The 21,185-nt window shown below is 40.3% G+C and overlaps 1 protein-coding gene across 2 annotated transcripts in view; it reads right to left on the reverse strand.

Annotated features, from left to right (window-relative positions):
• LATS2 (large tumor suppressor kinase 2) overlaps positions 1-21,185 on the reverse strand; it is a 61,083-nt gene continuing 39,898 nt past the window's right edge. For both annotated transcript variants that reach the window (XM_058185176.1, XM_058185177.1), the window contains exons 3-8: positions 16,124-16,256; positions 13,517-15,057; positions 12,054-12,636; positions 8,709-8,891; positions 8,007-8,113; positions 1-3,401 (exon numbers count right to left, since the gene is read on the reverse strand). In XM_058185176.1, coding sequence (XP_058041159.1) covers positions 2,907-3,401; positions 8,007-8,113; positions 8,709-8,891; positions 12,054-12,636; positions 13,517-15,057; positions 16,124-16,256 — 3,042 coding nt within the window. In that variant the 3' untranslated portion in view covers positions 1-2,906. The remainder of the gene's footprint in view (positions 3,402-8,006; positions 8,114-8,708; positions 8,892-12,053; positions 12,637-13,516; positions 15,058-16,123; positions 16,257-21,185) is intronic.

Raw genomic sequence — 21,185 nt, forward strand, 5'->3', positions numbered from 1 at the left:
TTTGATTCATTTTTTTTTAATAATAAATTGTGCCAGCAGAAGCTTTCAAAAGGCAAATGATAAATAAATAACAGTTAAACTGAGTTCCTGAGGAAGAACCTACCACATAAAAGGATGACAGATAGATGTAAATATAAAAATGGCATTATATAAAAAGTAGTAATACTGAATCTTTCATAAACCACCACAACACAAGCACTGCATATCTCAGAACACTCCTTTCATACAAATGTAAACAAATACACAATCATTTTGCTTAGTTTGCTCTGATGGATTTAAAGATGTTGTTTTAGATAGTATCTAGACAATGGGTAGGATATGATAGATTAAAATATTAAGAAATAACATATGGAATAACATAGGAAAAACTGAAGCTTTAGATTTAAAAACATAAAATAAGCAAACACACAGTGGAATATTGCCCTCAAGTGTTATTGCAATCAGTCATTTAAAACAGGACTGTTAAACTAATCTGAATTAAGGATTTGAAAGAAAAATCTATTTAGGTATATATAGAATATAAATGATGATATTTATGGCTTAATTATCTTTAGCATTCCATTATCACTTTGAGTATTCTTTATGTTAAACATAGCTAATAAAATGTGTATTTTAAACAATTAAAAAAATATCTTAAATGTATGTTTGTATTTTGATAAGAGATGAAGGATTAGTTTGATCTATCATAATACATAACAATATAATGGACCAGGTATAATCAAGACCAACATTTCGATACTTCACTTAAGACACCTATGGCTGCCACCTAAATAGATTCTGTTCTGAACGTATATACTTGGTTAAGATAAATCTCTCCACTTAAACAGATCATAATAATTCACAGTTCCAAGCAGCCTTGGAAGTGTCAGCATTGTTGTGTTCATGTAGCATACATAAACCATTATGTGATTGTACCATCTCTGATTTTCTTTATACTGATGACATAGGGCTTACCTGCAGATTTAAACAAAATACAACTCCATGCTTTTATCATGTATGTAGTTTCTAGATCTGAAAATCATCACAGATAAGCAGAAAAACAAAAACAAAAACCCATACTCAAAATTTGTTAATATTCATCTGGTCTCAGAGATGCTTAAATCAGATGCTGGCACTCATTAAAACCCAACATTCTTCACTATGGACTATGCTATGAAACTGATAGCATGGAAATTATAGTCCAGCAACATCTGAAGGAATGATTTTCCACCATAAAATGTAAGCACAACAATGAATAATTGCATCTTAAGGAGGACTAGAACCTATTGATGAAGTGTATGCCTTGTAGATAAGAGTCCCATTTTCAATCTTCAGCATATCCAATAAAAGAGTCTTAGACAACAGGGCTTGGAAAAACCTCTGTTTTAAAGAAACAGCTTGCTAAATTACCCTGCACTGCCTGGAGTCAGTACATTATACCTAATCATCTGAATCAATAAATCAACTTTATATGTCCAATACATTCCAGAAATTCATTGTCACTTAGCATTATAGCTTAGAAGAGTCCTATAAATTTTAAAAAAAGAATATAAGGCTCCTGATTCAATTTTAAGGCACAGAGAACTGAACATTCTCATTATATATTTCTGCATATAGATACTAACTGATAATATTCATGAATACTATATGGCAACTTACAAACACACTGAATACTGTGCATTGTGCTAGGCAGATGGGCCATAGATTTTGATCACAAAGTGATCTTGAAAGCTATGTTTTGCTGTTTATCCTTTTATAGGAGGCTAAGTATCCTATGAAATTAGACAACTGATTAAACCAGGGGTCTCCAACCTTGGCAACTTTAAGACTTGTGGACTTCAGCTCTCAGAATTCCTCAGCCAGCAAAGCTGGCTGAGGGATTCTAGGAGTTGAAGTCCACAAGTCTTAAAGTTGCCAAGGTTGGAGACCCCTGGATTAAACCAAGGTCTCCTTCCCCCTATGCACACAATCAATTCCTACATGAATTAGAGTTTTGCCATTTGTCTTAGAGAACATATAATAGATAGCACACAATCATAATAGAAAAAACATCCACACAATACTTTATCAGCACACCTATTGAAGATCTGAAGTTAAAGATCTTCAGTAAAAATAGATGCACAGGACCTGCCTGTGAATGGCAAGAGAAAGGTCGTTTCAAACAGAAAAACAAAATAACACAAGCCATGCAGCACTCTCCACACACCAATCATTGATATCACATCCTGACTGCCACTTGTTCAGACTACGATTATACTAAATTCCAACATATTTTTCAAAAGGGAAAATAAAGCAGCTTCAACAATTGTGTCGGAATTTTGAAATGTGGAAAAATACACATAAAGATTAGGGTCTGAATACAAAAATGGCACTGGTAAATTTAGGACATTAGACGTAATACATTTTTTCCTCTGACTAAATATTATTGCACAGACACTTTTAATCATATGTTCTTCAATCTTATGTATTTTCCTAAAATGTGACATAAGTGCGATGGATCCAATTTTTGACAAATGAGAAAAAGAACAGCAGCATGATTTGTCAAAGTTAATTCCTATAATTTAGTAGGGAAAAAAACCCTGCTATAAACAAAAGTAAGTGCTCTTTGCTCACTTAAAATAAAAAAAATAGCACGCCATAGAAGCATGTAAACTGAAAAGCAGATAAGAAAAAGCTGGTTAAGAATGTAACACACCAGGCCTTAGAATCTAGTCTGAAATCTGGATTTCAAGTGCACTCATCAACAAGCTATTTACAGTTCTATATGGCCTAAAATCTGAAACAGCTAGCATTTAGAACCTTCTTTTCAAGCCTTTCTTTCCCGAGACTTGCATGATCCTGAACTGGAACTGATCCCAACCAAGAACTATATAAGGAAGACCCTAAATTTATGAATAAAGTTTTGTTTTAGGATTCTGTACAGTCATTTACACATATACAGGTTGACAGGCTCCATTCTGATCCAGCCCATCTTTGTTTTCTATATCAGGATTCTTAGACTGGCTTATATCTAGCCCAGAAGGCTTTGGATATCTGAATGGGTAACCATTGTCATCAAAAAACCTTCGGAAAGTGAACTCATAGAAGGCATGTTCTGTATGTTTGCCATTAGATGAGGCCTGAGGGTCCCATGCCCTGGCATTATCTTCACTGGAGTCATCCCAAGGGTCATCTTCCTCAACTGGATCAAAATTGGAAGTGTCCATTGGATGGCTGATCTTTGGGACATAGGGAGCTGGCTGTCTGCGGATGTCAGTGGAGAAGTCTATGGAGTCAAAGAAGGTGTGAGCCTTGATATCATCTGCTCCATTTCTTCCAAGTCTCTCTTCAGCGGAGCAACAGAGTTTTGTGATAAGATCACTAGCTTCAGGGCTGAGCTTAATCTGAGAGGGAATGTGCAGAGTATTCTCCCAGTTTATCACCTAAAAAAATAGAAGTATATAGTTAATATTGAATATCAATCTGCATGAAGTGCAAGACCTACTGTACACATACAGAATAATTCTGCCAGTTGTTTGATACTCAATGTACTCAATGACAATTCTGCCTTTTGCTTTATTTTGTATGTATCGCCTCACTTACAAAGAAAGCAAATTTAATAGATAACCAGATCACGGCAGAAAGGCTCTTACTCCATAAAGGGATTCTGGGAAGCAATTTAACTGCATATTTAGCATAGTCCTCAGTTGACTCACTTCTTTCATCATAATCTTGTTGAAGTCTTGTAGTCTCTGTACTAAGGAGAGTAGTAAACATTTAGTGAAACTACCACTGTTGCAAAGGGACCCAACTCACTTCTAAATATGCCCTACTAAATAATCAGAAGAAGCAAAAATGCTTTTTAATTAATGCACAGATAATTCCAATAATCCCCACACAATTCCCAAAAAATCTTAAATTACTTTACTTTTACTTTTAAGAGACCACTTAAGTGATATGCCTATCTAAACAAATTATATCCCAAAATAACCTGATCCACCTTTAGAGGGACAGAGACAACCAGGGATGTAGTATAGTAGTCTACCGTGTTTCCCTGAAAATAAGACCTGGTCTTATTTTTTTTTTGCTTACTTTTGCTCCAAAAGAGGCATTAGGACTTATTTTCCTGTTAGGTTTTATTTTTGGGGAAATATGGTACTAAATGTGTCCGTCTGGCTGGCAGTCTTAACTGCGGCTTATTTTTGGGGTAGGACTTACAGGCATCCTGAAAAATCATGCTAGGGCTTATTTTCTGGTTGGCTCTTATTTTGGAGAAAACACGGCAGTACCCTATCTATGTATTATATATGCAACATAAAAATTAAGAGTTTTGATTGCCAATATTAGCTCACATATGAAGCTATTTTAATTAAGTATTTAATAACAACCAATCCTATTTAGAGTTTATTTATTTATTTATTTATTTTTATTTATTTATTTATTGATCAAATTTATATACCGCCCTATCTCCCGAAGGACTCAGGGCGGTGTACAGGCATTTAAAAACACATAAATACAATATAAAGAATATAAAAACAATTAAAAAACTTATTCTAAAAGCCTGTTAATTTAAAATTAAAAATATAGTATAAAAGCCAATTTAAAAGCCAGTAATTTAAAATTTAGCTCAGCCCTGCACAATTAAATAAATATGTTTTAAGCCCGCGGCGGAAGGTCCGGAGGTCCGAAAGCTGACGAAGACCGGGGGGTAGTTCATTCCAGAGGGTGGGGGCCCCCACAGAGAAGGCCCTTCCCCTGGGCGTCGCCAGACGACATTGCCGAGCTGACGGCACCCTGAGGAGACCCTCTCTGTGAGAGCGCACGGGTCGGTGAGAGATATTCGATAGCAGTAGGCGGTCCCGTAAGTAACCCGGCCCGATGCCATGGAGCGCTTTAAAGATGGTCACCAACACCTTGAAGCGCACCCGGAAAGCCACAGGTAGCCAGTGCAGCCTGCGCAGGATGGGTGTTATCAGAGAGCCACGGGGGGCTCCATCTATCACCCGCGCAGCCGCATTCTGGACTAACTGCAGCCTCCGGATGCCCTTCAAGGGGAGCCCCATGTAGAGAGCATTGCAGTAATCCAGGCGAGACGTCACGAGTGCGTGAGTGACCGTGCATAGGGCATCTCGGTCCAGAAAGGGGCGCAACTGGCGTACCAGGCGAACCTGGTAGAACGCTCTCCTGGAGACGGCCGTCAAATGATCTTCTAGAGACAGCCGTTCATCCAGGAGGACGCCTAAGTTGCGGACCCTTTCCATCGGGGCCAATGACTCGCCACCGATGGTCAGCCGCGGATTTAGCTGACTGTACCGGGATGCCGGCATCCACAGCCACTCTGTCTTGGAGGGATTGAGCTTGAGCCTATTTCTCCCCATCCAGACCCGTACGGCCTCCAGGCACCGGGACAGCACTTCGAAAGCTTCATTGGGGTGGTCCGGTGTAGAAAAGTACAGCTGGGTGTCATCCGCATACAGCTGGTACTTCACACCGAAACCACTGATGATCTCACCCAGCGGCTTCATGTAGATGTTAAACAGAAGGGGCGAGAGAATCGACCCCTGCGGCACCCCACAAGTGAGGCGCCTCGGGGCCGACCTCTGCCCCCCCGTCAACACCGACTGCGACCGGTCGGAGAGATAGGAGGAGAACCACCGATAAACGGTGCCTCCCACTCCCAATCCCTCCAACCGGCGCAGCAGGATACCATGGTCGATGGTATCGAAAGCCGCTGAGAGGTCTAATAGGACCAGGGCAGAGGAGCAACCCCTATCCCTGGCCCTCCAGAGATCATCCACCAACGCGACCAAAGCCGTCTCCGTGCTGTAACCGGGCCGAAAACCGGACTGGAACGGGTCTAGATAGACAGTTTCATCCAGGTGCAAGGGAAATTGATATGCCACCATATTCTCTACAACCTTCGCCGCGAAGCGAAGGTTGGAGACCGGACGATAATTACCTAAAACAGCCGGGTCCAGGGACGGCTTCTTAAGGAGGGGCCTCACCACCGCCTCTTTCAAGGCAGGCGGGAAGACACCCTCCACCAAAGAAGCGGTCGTAATCGCCTGGAGCCAGCCTCGTGTCACCTCTCGAGTGGCCAGCACCAGCCAAGAGGGGCACGGGTCCAGTAAACACGTGGTGGCATTCAACCTACCCAACAACCTGTCCATGTCCTCGGGAGCCACAGGGTCAAACTCATCCCAAACAATGTCACCAAGACCGCCCTCGAGCATCTCACCCGCATCACCGCAATCTTGGTCCAAACCATCCCGAAGCTGAACGATTTTATCGTATAGATAACCGTTAAACTCCTCAGCACGTCCCTGCAACGGGTCATCCCGCTCCCCCTGGTGTAGGAGGGAGCGAGTCACCCGAAACAGGGCGGCTGGGCGGTTATCTGCCGATGCAATGAGGGAGGAGGCGTAGCTACGCCTCGCTTCCCTCAATGCCACTAGGTAAGTCCTAGTATAGGACTTCACTAGTGTCCGATCAGCTTCCGAACGGCTAGACCTCCAGGAACTCTCTAGGCGTCTTCTCCGCGCTTCATCCTCTCAGCTCCTCGGAGAACCAAGGAGCCGGTTGGGACCTGCGCCGGGTCAGAGGTCGCAAAGGCACGACACGGTCTAAGGCCCCGCCGCGCCCGCTCCCAGGCCGCAACAAGTTCCTCAGCCGAGCCGTGAGCCAGACCTCAGGAAATGGCCCAAGCTCCGTCCGAACCCATCCGGTCCATCAGGCGCCTGGGGCGGAACCAACGTATCGGCTCCGCCTCCCTGCGGTGGTGAATGGCGGTCAGAAAGTCCAGGCGAAGAAGAGAGTGATCTGACCATGACAAAGGTTCAATGACTATTTCCTTTAAGTCCAGATCTCTCAACCACTGACCAGAGAGAAAAATCAAATCCAGAGTGCCACCCCCAATGTGAGTAGGGCCATCAACTACTTGAGTCAGGTCCAAGGCCGTCATGGAAGCCGTGAACTCCCGAGCTGCCGTCGATGACGAGCCGGAAGATGGCAAGTTAAAGTCCCCCATGACTAGAAGTCTGGGGGTCTCAACTGCCACCCCAGCCAGCATCTCCAGAAGCTCGGGCAGGGCGGCTGTCACGCAGCAAGAGTTAACAGGTACATGTGTTTGCGTGAAAAAGAGAACAGTTTTAACTTTATCCATGGACAACACAATTATAGAATAACCAATACGAAATAATATGTATATATATATCAGAGTTAAACTGTGGACTCCTTGGTGCTCTCTGAGCTTGGTTGTTTCCTTGCTGATGTTTCATTATCCAACTAGAAAACATCTTCAGTCAGTGCTAGTTTGAAGTTTGCTCCCTGTCTACTGTATATACAGTACCAGGGTTGGTGGGGATGCAGGTTTTTTGTTAGTGGTACCTTGATTGGGGGTATTTATTTTCTGTTTCTTACTCTTATTTGAGTATTGGCTGCTAGGGAGAATGTATTCTGATCTTTTTGTTTCCTTTTATATTTTTATTGTCTGTTTTGAATGGTGTGTAAATGTAGTTTACATCTATGTGTCTACTGATGGCTGATTTGTCTGAATGCCAAGCTTTCAGGAATTCCATAGCGGTCTTGATTTAACTTGGTCTGGTATATTCAGAATATAGTATAGTTGAGTCTGTCCATGTACTGAGAGTTTAAGGAGTTTTCATTGTGTCTTCTGACTGCTAATTGGTATCTGTGGATACATTCTGTTAGTCTTTGATCTGACCTACATGGTGGCTGTTACAATCCTTATATTCTGTGTTGTAGATGACCCCTATTTTTTTTTCTTGGACTACTGGAACTTTGATATACTTGATTGTGTCCTATAGTAATGACCTATGATTGTAATAGTCTATTGGTTTGCTGGTTCTTTTTGAGATGATTTTAATGTATGGTAGTGTTACCATACCTATGATTGTAATAGTCTATTGGTTTGCTGGTTCTTTTTGAGATGATTTTAATGTATGGTAGTGTTACCTTTTACACACACACACACACACACACACACACACACCATAAATATAAATAAATATAACAATAAGTGACTATACCTTTAGCTGAGTTTCTGTAGGAGTTGACGCCAAAAATGGAGGCTGCCCCACTAACATCTCAAAGAGAATTACACCAACACTCCACCAATCACAAAGCTGAGTATATCCTGAAAGATAAGCAGAAAAATATATATTTTCATTGTTTCTTGCTAGATTTCAAGATCATGATTATTACCATCACCATCAACACTATTACCATAATGTATATCCATTATATGCAGGCTTATTAAATCTTTTAATCTAAAAAATGAAATAACTGAAATGGTTCATTTAGAACCCACTAATGTAAGCAAAATGTGCATTCAAGAATATTCACCTTATTTTATTCCCTGAACTTGTAAAGCTAAGAAAACATACAAAGCATTGTAGTCTTCATAAAATTTCACCTATCCTAAATGTTGTTATCTGTTTCATCCAATATTTGTTGTAAAAATGGTTCTGCCCAAGTCTGTTTTCATGGAAATTATCTAGATCTGAAAGTCAGTTATGGATTTTCTGTAATTCTATCTTCGTTATAAGAAAAGCTGAACACCCTACAGCTTTAAGAGTTTAGATATGGATGGCATATTCACACTTTCACATGGTAAATAACAGTTTAATAAATAAACAAACAGTTGGATTTAAAATGATATTAAATAGCAAACGAGAATAACAGGGTCTCAAAGTGACAATGTCTTTTTAACAAAGATAAAAAACATATACCTTTACGTAGAAGAACCTCTGGCGCGATATAGTTGGGAGTGCCAACTAAGGAATGGGCTAAGCATCTCTGATGTTGCTTTTTAACTCTCTGCTCCAAGGTCTTCAACCTGTCTCCGCATCTACAATTAGACCCATCGTCCCAAAGATCACTTGGCTCCATGCTATCCTGCCTGATGTGACTCCCTTTCAAAAGAAGAAGAAAAAAAAGCAGATTACAATCAAAGACCCATACAAACATTCCCAAATTACAAAACAAAAACGGACATTATTCAAAGTGAATTGCAATACAATATTCTAGATACAAAGAAGGTAATTCCTTTTTGTTTCAGTTTGTATTAACATTTTTCTGTGGATAATTTGTTAAAAAAGAGTGCTCCACAAATACTAGGAGCGGTAAGAAAGCTTTTCAATCTTTTATTGAAAATAAGCTCTGGGACATCAAGTATGTCCAGAAATAGGGACTTATGCTAAAGGCGAGATACACCTAGAGTTTGAACAACAAAAGTTCTATCAGACTAGATGTTTGAAATTTAGTAACAATTTTGGTGATTGCTACTGCTATTTGTACTATGGTTACTATAATTATAAGTCTATATCAGGGGTGAAATCTAAAAATTTTCCCTACCGGTTCTGTGGGTGTGGGTTAATTGGTGGGCATGGCTTGGTGGTCAGATGGCTGGGTGGGCGTGGCCAATAACAATAAATAATAAAAATAATAAACAAAGTATAAACAACAAGAAGAGGTACCAAAAACTAACTTTCACACTTTACACACACACAACACAACACAACACAACTGACTCACACACAGTGTAAAAGCAGCTGCACTTCACTTCACACAGCCACAAAAAGTTCAAAAACCAACTTTCACACTTTACACACACACAACTGACACACACACACACACAGACACACAAAATACCACATACAGCTTTCTGAGATTTTGTGTGTTTGTGTAGTTACAGTGAAACACTACAGAAACACACCAAATCTCAGAAAGCTGCACAAATATTTTATTTTATTATTAAGGTTTGTGGACTTCAATTCCCAGAGTTCCTCAGCCAGCAAAGCCAGCCAGCATTAGTTACTCAGTGATGAAATAGATTAGCTAAGTTTAGATTAGTTCTGTCTGGTGCTGAAAGTGAAACTGGGGCTTTCGGGCTGGGAAAAAAGCCATGAGGTTGATAAGTAATCAGGTAAGTGCCTTAGAATCTCTTAAAACAGGGGTGTCCAAACTTGGTCCCTTTAAGACTTTTGGACTTCAACTCCCAGAGTTCCTCAGCCAGCTTTGCTGGCTGAGGGGCTCTGGGAGTTGAAGTCCAAAAGTCTTAAAGGGACCAAGTTTGGACACCCCTGTCTTAAAAGGAGGTTTTTTAAGGTTTTGCTGATGAGGAATTCAGGTGAGATCCCCAGAGTAGCCTTTAAAAATTTTTTTTTTAAAGTTTAAAGGCTCTGCCGATCTCAGCTGAGGGGTGGGATCCTCAAAGGCTTTTTTTTACTTTTAAAGGCATGTTTCGGCTGAAGCAAAACCTTCTTTTAAAAGTAAAAAAAAAATCCCTCTGCTGATGGTGCAGCTCAGCAGAGGCAGGGGGGGGCAGGGCCAGGGATTTTTGCCACTGGTCCTCCGAACCAGCAGCCGCCATCGCTACCGGATCACGCGAGCCGGTCCAAACCGGGAGCACTTCACCCCGGTCTATATATTTTATTGAAGTGTTTTGTGGCCCAAAGGTCAGAGTACTTTTCATTTCATTTCATTTCATTTCATTTCATACTTTTGCAGAGAGAGATGGGTGGCCTATAATTTTAATAAATAAATAAGGATTTCATTCGAACATCTTGGTTTCTCTTATTTCTATTCAGAATACTGTTTCTAAAATAAAAAGGTAAAATATCTAACAGTTTGTTCCCATTTCCTTAATCAGTATTCAGAGGCAATTTACAACCACAATTGAGCCCAAAATGTCCATTGCTAAGCAAGACAGTTTTTAAGTGGGTTTTGACCCATTTTACAACCCTTCTTGCCACCATTAAGTGAATTATTGTAGTTGTTAAGTTGGTAACTTGGTTATTAAAAGAATCTGGTTTCCCCATTGACTGTGCCCATCAGAAGGTTGCAAAAAGTGAGCCATGATCTCTGGTCACTGCAGCCATTATAAATACATGCCAGCTGCCAAGCATCTAAATTTTGATCACATGACTAACAGTCGTAAGTGTGAAAATGATCATAAGTCACTTTTTTCAGTGCTGTTGCAACTTCAGGGGTGGGATTCTACTGGTTCGGGTGAACCAGTAGCTCCAACATTCAGCTGGGAGCGAACTGGTTTGCCCCAGCAATCAGCTGGGCCTGCCCACCCCTGCGCTTTACTTACTTTTATCTTCACAGCTGATTAGTACGGCAGAACGGATTGCCACACCTCAGCTGTTTTAATTCCCTAGCACTAACGCAAAAAGTGATTTTTCATTGAACTGCGCACATACGCGCAGTGTGCACCTGCCGTGGGTGCACATAAAGCGCACAATCACTGAACCGGTTGTTAAACTGGAAGGATCCCACCACTGCTTCAAATGGTCATTAAATGAATGGTTGTAAGTTGAGAACTACCTGTACTGATTTTGTGTCTGTTCCTAACCCAATGTAAACACTTTATTCTTATCTTTAAATTCCTACTTAGTCTGCGTTTCACCCTCTTTTTCCTCTACTCTTCAATCCCAGTAAAACCTTACCAAAAACCTTCTGTTTCTTCAAAGAACTTCCCTTGCTAACTCTACTTGGAATTGCTTCCCAAAACACCACAGGGTATTGCCTTTCTTATGTCTTTTAAGGTCTTTTACTTTACTTCTCTTTAAAATATTGGTATATTTTTAATGTTTTGAAAACTGTTCAAAGAATTTACCTAACAAGTGAGATATACATTCTTACAATAAATAAACCTTGGACACTATCTTTAATTTCTACTGTATTTCTGAATATTCTTCAGGAATGTTTTTTTTTAAACAGCTGTGTCATATATTCTTCTACTTCAGCCTTCCCCAATCTGGCAGTCTCCATCTGAATTCAGATCATAACTGAGAATTCTCAGCTAGCTTTGCTTCCAAAGAAGATGTCAAATTGAAAAGAGTCGTTGCATTGCACCTCACTTTATCCAAGTATCAATAAAAAAGAACGTGCATACTTCTACTCTACAACCCTGCATCCAATCCCTCTTCTTTTCTGTACAACACGTTTAGATAGTAAAATTTTAAAACATCTGGTTCTTATACTCTGCAGTGACAATTTAGTAACCAAAATGTCAAAGCCTAGCATTATTAGCTATTCCTTTTTTAAAAACTATATAAGAACCCTACCTTTCTGATAGTATTTTGAGTTATGCGTCCACCTGAATCCAGTGCAGAGGCCAAAATCAGTCAGTTTGATGTGTCCATCAAGATCAATCAGGATATTATCTGGTTTGATGTCCCTATGGATAAATCCCATTTTGTGGACACTTTCTATGGCTAAAGTTAGTTCAGCAATGTAAAACCGAGCTAGCTTTTCTGGGAAGACTTCCATTCGGATCAACAGGCTCATCATGTCTCCTCCTGGGATGTAGTCCATCACAAAGTACAGGTTGTCCTTATCTTGGAAGGAGTAGTAGAGTTTGACCACCCATTCATTGTCTGCTTCTGCAAGGATATCCCTTTCGGCTTTGACATGAGCCACTTGGTTACGGTTGAGCACATCTTTCTTCCTCAGGGTTTTCATGGCGTACAGAGCATGAGTATCCACTTTGCAAGCAAGGCAGACTTCACCGAAAGCACCAATGCCTAGAGTCTTGATTTTTACAAACATCGATTTATCCATTTTAGCTCTTTTCAGCCTGTTATAGTTTGATTCTTTTTGGTAGAGAATTTTTCTCATCTGCTCTTGCTCTGCTTCGCAAAGGCCAGCCTTAGTCAAAATCAGGAAGTAGGGAAGAGAGGGGAGAAAGAAGCAACAGAATCAGTATCATGGCAACAATTATCAGAAACCTACACAAGTATGCTAGTTATACTGTAAGTCTAAATTACAGCCAATCATCTTTTTGTTCTATTCTCATGTTCTAAACTAGTTTTCCCTAATTTGGAGGGCATCAGGTTGGATGGGTGGAGGCTCTAAGTATTTAAATACAGCACAGATAGATTATGTTCGGGTTTACTGCCTAAATAAGCCAGGTTTCCTCTGACATCTGCCTGGGCAGCCCAAAGTATGCAGAGAAGGACCTTCACATGGATTACATTAGATATCAGGGGGAGGAATATATTCAGCATAGGTCTCCCCCAAAATGAGTTTTTCCAAATGTGTTCAGAATCGTGTTCATTTCATGACATTGTTGACAGACATAAAAACGGGTTGGATTCAATACATGTTATTGTGAGAATTTACATTTTAAGGTCAGTTTGGTTATAGTGGTTAGAGCATCAGGCTAGAAACCAGGAGACTGTGAGTTTTAGTTCTGCCTTGGGCTGAGTGATCTTGGTCCAATTACACTCTAGAAAGAGACAATGGTAAACCAGTTCCACAATCTTGCCAAGAAAACTGCAGGGACTGTCACCAGAATAGCACTTAATCATGCTTTATATCTAGTTTTGAATTCACATGTTAAAGGAACAGAAAAAATGGCGTCCTTGTGGTTTTAGATGAATTGTGCTGTATGTAGAAAAGAGAAAGACCTACAAACATACTTTTCTTTAGATACAACACTGTTATATATGATTTATGTGTACTTGGAAGGTCCTAACACAACAAGTTTTTTAAAAATCAAATACAGAGGCCCACAAACATAAATCACCTTGGCCATTTCCTGCTCTAGCTGTAGCCGGCGATTCATTTTCTGCTGATAGGTCTTGATAACATTCTCCACATGCTGCTCCATGTAGAATTTAAAGGCAAATGGTGAGTAGCTCTTGATTCGGGATTCTCTCTTCTCTTCATCTTTGCCATTCTTCCGCACTGGCACTGGGGAGGTCTGTATTTGCTTTTTATCCTTTTTTTCTGATTTAGCTGTCTTGATTTTTTCACTCCTTTCTCCGTTTTCCTCAGATTTGTTGCTTGCTGAGCTTGGGATTCTCCGAATGGTTTGTTCCATTCCTGGACGTAAACAGTTAATATCAAACTGCTCTGAACTGTTGGGTAGCAGCAAATGTTTGGGATATGGCGGTGGAGGACACCTGAGTTCCTGATTGCTATAATCAACATCTAATGGATAGGCATTTGCTCCCCCGACAGGAAGGGGGTGTTGCTCCATCATTCCTAGGTTGTCTAATGCTGAAGACTGTGCAGGTAACCAACCTGGATGTGCAGGGCCTACAGCAGTCTGAGGTTCAGGCCTCATCACTCTTGTGCTCTTAACTGGTTGGAGAATATGAGTAGCAGTGACAGCCGTGATGGTATTTGGAGAAGGCATGGAGGCCTCAGTTTTGCCTGAAGCAGTTTGCCTCATAGGTACGGGCATTTGTGGCTGGTGGTTGTTAAAAGAATTGGTTCTACTGGGGACACAGGCATCTGGTCTGAAGGGTACATGTTGCCGTGGAGAGGCTTCCAATGCTTGGCTTTGTAGTGAATCACGACGGGATGAAGAAGAGGAAGAAGAGGAAGAGGTTGTCTGCCACTGCTGAATCTGAGAGTTATTCAGATCATATAGGTCCATATTTAGGCTATTTCTAGATGGGGTTAAGAGACCCTGGGGTGGACTGTCTGAAAATTCATTACTAAATGGAGCACCTCTAGTGATCACATGAATTGGATGAGAACTTGGGATTGGCTGTTTGTGATGGGAATGTGGCATATATAGACCAGCCGGTGCCTGCTGGAACCCATGGCTAGAATTGTTAGGTGCAACAGCTGCTTTGTTAGGGAGGCTTGGATACCCTCCTTCTTGTTGCATTTTATTTTGAAAAGAATGGCTCCGCTGAATTCCATATCCAAGACCCTCACTCTGCACCATCACAGGCTGTCTGCCATAATGGGGACTATTTGAGCCATGGGTACCCTGCAACTGCAAAGCTTGGCTACTATGACCAGCCACTGGATAGCTGATGACTGAGGAATCCATGTTAGTAGGGTAGGCTTTCTGTTGAAGATTGCCAGGAGTGTTGTGGGAGCTTAAGCATGGTGGCCTTTGTACAGGAGCATTCATGGTTGCAGACTGAGAAGCAGAAAGTAAATAGTCCATATATGGCCTGGGAACATCACTGAGCACATTAGCAGATTCAGCACCAAAGCCAGTGCCTTCATAGGATGGGTTAGTTATCTGGTGATAAGGTGAAAAAGATTCAGTGGATCCTTCAAAACTTGGCCTTCGGCTTACACTGCTTGGCATTATACTTTTTCCTGTGGAGAATAACACAACGGATGGATTAACATCAGAAAGATAGGTATATGAATAAATACTGTTCCTTCTTTCAGACACACACACACACACCACACACACACACACACACACACACACACACACACACACACACACACGGAGACAGAAAGAAGGAAGGAGGGAGGAAAGGAGAGTCTTGTGTAACCATGCCAGATTTAAAACAGTTATTCACTGTGCCCACTATTTAAGCACTAGTTTCAGGGGTGCTAATCAGCAGGTTCTGACAGGTTTTGGAGAACCTGTCAGAAATTTTGAGTTCGGAGATCTGGCAAATACCACCTCTGGCTGGATCCAGAGTGGGGTGGGAATGGAGATTTTGCAATATCCTTCCCCCAGGAGTGGGGAGGGACTGGGGATTTGCAGTATCCTTTCCCCAGGAGTGGGGAGGGATTGGGAATTTCGTAGTATCCTTCCCTCAGAAATGGGGAGGAATGGAGATTTTGCAGTATCTTTCCACTGCCACGTCCACCAAGCCACACCACACCCACCAAGCCATGCCCACAGAACTGGTAGTAAAAAATTTTGAATTCCACCACTGACTGGTTTTCAGTCAAGTTTACTTTTCATTGTGCATGGAATCAATTTTGGAAAAAATGAAATGTTCTTGAAGTTTCTTTATAAGCATATTTCTCTTGCTGCACATGTGAAAGAATGGGGAAAGAAAAATAGTGAAGTACATAGGCTATGTTATTCCTTTTCTTTTTGCACTGAAAACAGCACAGCTTACATCTAGTTTTTCTTTGTAAAAGAACATTTCGATCTCAAATCTTTTAACACTAAATGAAATGGAGTTTCTGCAAGAATTCCATTCATTACATGAGAGATTATCACATAAAACGACCCAGTCATGGAACTTCATGTAGAGATTTCCACAGGACCATAATCTCTCTTCCTCCTGTTTTATACTGCGGCGTTACATTTAGCAAATTTAGGAGAGCTGAAATCTTAATCTGGTGTACACTCAGAGCTAGATCCACCTTGAAATAGTTGAGAAACACACGTAGAAGACTAAACAAACTTGCTTACCTGAAGAAGTCTGCTTAACTACCCGGACTATTTGTTCATTTCTAGGGTCTAAGTATCCCATCTTGCTAATATATTCCAAAGCTGCTTCAATGCCTCTACTCCCAGTCTGTTTGAGAGCTCTAACAGCCATTTCCTAGACAAAATTAAACAAACACAAGAAATCTGTAAATTATCTGGAAGTATTTAATGTAATACAAGTACAATGAACTGATGCATTTTATTGATGCAATATATCTGAATATATTATGCCTTTAAAGTAAAAAAAATGAAAGTAATATTTTTTATTGTATCCTGCTTTTTCTCCAGCAGCTCAAAATCATATAGATTGCACTCCTCCAGATTTTCCCACAACAACCATTTTATGAGGTAAATTGGGTTTAGAGTAGTCCAAAGTCCCCCCATGAACTTCTGTGGTTGAGCAAAGACCCAACCATGGGTCTCCCTGGTCTTAGTCCACCATCTGAACCACTACACTCTATGTACAGACAGAAAATGTTATAATAATAATAATAATAATAATAATAATAATAATAATAATAATAATAATAATAATAATAATAATAATAATAATAATAATAATAATAATGATGTTTTAATTTGTATACCGCCCTTCTCCCGAAGGATTCAGGGCGGTGAAAGGCAAGTAAAATACAAAACAGAAATATATATCATAATTAAAACAACCCTTTAAAAACTAATTCAAATATGCCAGAAATTTAAAATAACATTACACCCCATACAAATTACAACAATTTAAAACCCACAATTAAAATTTAAAAATTTAAGAATCAGGCCAGTCCAGCCATATGAAATAAATAGGTTTTAAATAAATAGGTTTTGGACTAGCTGAGTCTCCAGGTGCTCTTCAAGGGGAGCCCCATGTAGAGAGCATTGCAGTAGTCCAGACGAGAGGTAAAGAGAGCATGAGTGACCGTGCATAGGGCATCCCGGTCCAGGAAGGGACGCAACTGGCGGATCAGGCGAACCTGATAAAAAGCTCTCCTGGAGACGGTCGCCAAATGATCTTCAAAGGACAACCGACCATCCAGGAGCACGCCCAAGTTGCGTACCTTCTCCATCGGGGCCAACAACTCGCCCCCGATAGACAGCCGCATCTGCAGCTGACTGTACCGATTAAAAGATGCCTCCCTTCCTGCACCATCTTTCTATAACACTGGTAGCAAAAGTAATTCCCATTTCATTTTTTAAAAACAACCATTGCTGTCTGGTTGTTGTAAGGTTTTTGTTCAATCAGTTTCAAGCTTCAAAATGTACAACCCAATTAACTGACTATTCAACTAAAAAATAAAAACAAGAAGATATTTTGAAATGTCTAGAAACCCACATATTTTATCACTTAGGTGTAGAACAAAGCTTTCTAAAACTAGTTGGCTGAGAATGCTCCCCACCACTACTAGCAACTCAAGACACAAACTCAAATGAACTAGGTTTTGGCATGTAGCTAGAATGCTTCAAATATTTAAAAAAATATTCAGTTCTGCAGTGACACCTTGCAGCAGCTCTTCTTACAAGATGCTCTAGATAGCATGCTTCTGATAGTTCATATTCTTTTAAAATAATTTATATGAGAACAAAATAGCTGGGGGAGTACAGGGTGGCCAAAACAGCAGAGATAGGGGGAGACAGGAGGGTGGGTGGGTGGGGAGTTGAAATGCATGCTATTGTCATAAATGCAAGTAGGCCGCCAAGTACGATCACATGACTGTGGGGCACTGCAGTGGCCATAACTTCAGGGACCAATTGTAACTAACTATTCATTCACTGCCGTCGTAACTTCAAATAAATGAATGAATGAATGGTTGTTAAGCAGGGACTACATTAACCACCCCCACTTGGGAGAAAATAAATATTGTTTTGTAGCCAGCAGTTCTTTCCATGCACTCTACCTAAATACTATTTCATCAAGGCTGGAATAGCAGCGGACAGCTTCCCCTGTTCTAGCCTCTGTGTTGGCTTACTTCCCCACTCACATTGGCAGAGGATAGGACTCCAGTTGTTTTATAAGACTGCCCAGCAACATTTTTCATTGAGAGGGGGGGGGAAGGGAGCTGGTTGCCAGAGTATATTTATAATCATAAGTAAAGATTGTGAAAGAAGTTATGGAAAGATTCTTCCTCTCCTCAAAAACAGACAAGACTCCTTTTCCAACTTGGTATGCCTGAAGGAGACAACAGGCTGTTCAAGATGTGGACAAAAGAAAACCGCTAAAAGTCCCATAGTTAATACAAATATAAACAATGTGCTTTTCCATTCACAAGAAGGATGGGCGACAGATGCCGGAAAGAGATCTAGAGTTCTTCAAGGGAGGGGTAGAAGAATGGGCCTCTTCAAAAGAAAGGAGAATTAGCCTTTTAAGGAAAGTTCATTGTGATTATTCATGCTGCTAAGTCTCTTCCCAATGGGGAAGCTCAAGGAAGACAATATTGTTTCCCAGAACACATGGTAATTTCTATTTTTGGGCCATTTATGAAGGTTTTATAATCGTATACTCAGGGGTCCTTCTTCTGCAGGATATACCTATGATTACATTTTAAAAATTGTACCTGTTACATACATTAAGGCAATGAGAAGACAAATGTGGAAAAATACTGTATAAAAACACACACGGGGAAAACTGGATCAACTTCATTACAATAGACCTCCACTGAGCACAAGGTAGTGGCTGAAGGGATTTATTTAGCTAGTTGGGGATGGGCCAGCAGCTATTCAGTTCTATAAATACTCTGTAGTCCTAGGAGACGCAGTCCTGAGTTAGTGAATGAAACTGAACCTTTACATGGGGTTTAAAAGAAAAACCTGAGGGGGAGGCTAAGAAATTAGAGGAACATTGATGGAAAACAGTTCTCAGGACATGAGGGGGAGTCTAAGAGAGCACATACCTCCATCTAAATGATAAATCATTATAATAAGAGGTTAGGCAGACAGGCAAGTTTAGCAATAGTGCATGGAAGTAAACAAACTGAAATTAAGGAAGATAGCTATAGAGGTAGAAAACAAGCAGAGATATGGATGTATCCCATAGTGCAGAAGATCACTTTGCAAATAATCTGAATGAACTGCTTCAAACTTCACTCAAGCACTCCTATTTCTCATTAAAGTAGCCATTTTTTCATGCTTCCACACAAGCCTGCAAAAAAAAGAAAAGATATGACCCCTTTAATGAGTCAACACATTAAAACAGCTGCCTCATTTTCATAGATCATCTAGAATAAAGATGACACTATATGGATGAAGATAGTTGCATTTGTATGGAGTCTTGAATATTTTTTTTGATGCTTACACTTATTATCTAGAACATGGGTGTCAAACTCGCGTCATCACGGCGGGGTCTTATGAAGTATCGTGATTTTTCCCCCTTCGCTAAACCGGGTGTGGACATGGCCAGTGTGTGACGCATCTGGCCTGTGGGCCACAAGTTTAATATTCCTGTTCTAGAATATAATTGGATAGTGTTTTCTGGATTGACTTCTTTCTCAGGAAAACTGATGTGGAGAAATGAAAATATTCAGTGGCTGAGGGTCTGCAGGGATAAGACAATATCATTTCATTATCAGGGCACCAATTCCTCTGTTGTTATGGAGGTTTTTGCCTTTTTTGTATGAAAACTGTCATTCCAAAGGGAGAAAAATGTTAGAAGGGTTCCATTTCTTAGTGATGAACAGATACTCACTTTTGTCAAGTATATGCTTTTGAGATTTCATAGCAGTAGACAATTTGACAGAAAAAAAGACAGCAGGATTTGTAAAAGTCATGCTTGCATGATGGCACAAAACTACACATCTCACTTTAGCTTGGTAAATAGTTCTGTGACTGATTCAGCAGTCATGATGCACATTGGGGTAAATAATGTGGGACCCATGTAACTGTGATTTTTGAGGTTCTGGAAGCCAAGTGCAGGTTTCTAAATAGGCAGTTGAGAGGATCAAACTATGTTAATAGCTCATATACGGAATCAGCTACCCAAGAATGCATGGGCAGAATTCAATTTGATAGTCACTGTGGAACTAAGACTGCGTTTTAAAAAAAGGTAACAATTTAAAACAACTGCTAGCAGATCCATCCTATCCCCAGCCAGGAAAATGAAATAAGCTGGAAAACATCTGGTTCGGCATCAATCATCTCTGCAGAATTCAGGTAAAAATGTTTGATTAGTAAAAAGTAGGATGTAAGCACACTATAAAGCAGGGAAATCAAAGAAGCCAAGTGCTCACAGAAGACAACATATACTGCAGAGATATTTCCATAAAGGAATCCTGTCTTAGTGTTCAGAAGTGAATATTAAAAGTCTTTTGAGCCAAAATTTTGTGTGTATGTGCGTGTGCATGTGTGTGTGTGTAGGGAGAAACTGGGGTGCTTGGGAGACCAGAGCTATAGGGCTGAAAAGAAAGTTAATGGCAAGAAGACAAATAGGGCACATAGTCACCTAACATAAAAGTCACTGGGAAATACTGTCCTTTGCACTTCAGAAAGAAGGTACAATGTCATATTATAAACTAGAAATTATAGAAGGGCAAATTTCTATATAAGAGCAATATAACTACTAGGACATGTCCCCAAAGTAATTTAGTAGTCAGCACATAGTATCCTAGTGCAAGTATCTGTATCTTAACTGATAATTTAATGAGAGAAATCCGAGGAAAGATTATGCTGACAAGACACGTTTTATGTTGAACAGGCAAATGAAAAACAAATAATTCCTCTGGTTCAGATGGAATCCATTCAAGAGATTTTAAAGCACTAAAACATAAACATGCTGATCCTTCAGCAAATACATGTGACATGACCTTCAGAACAGGACCGGGCAGTGGTTCATTTTTATACAGGAACCAAGAAAGATCCAGGAAACATCTGTTCTGGGTAAATTGATGCCAAGTGTTGTTAGAGTTAAAATGATCGGGTTTATAGGAAGATAAAGCTTGTTAAGGAATCATCAACATGGTTGCCTCTCTGACCTTTTCGAATTTTCTGAGGGCGTTAACAAGCATGTGAATGAGGTAATCTAGTAGACAATGGCTGCCTCAACTCATAAAAAGGCTTCTGA

Source organism: Ahaetulla prasina, chromosome 5 (genome assembly GCF_028640845.1).
Source record: "Ahaetulla prasina isolate Xishuangbanna chromosome 5, ASM2864084v1, whole genome shotgun sequence".
Classification (NCBI taxonomy): Eukaryota; Metazoa; Chordata; class Lepidosauria; order Squamata; family Colubridae; genus Ahaetulla; species Ahaetulla prasina.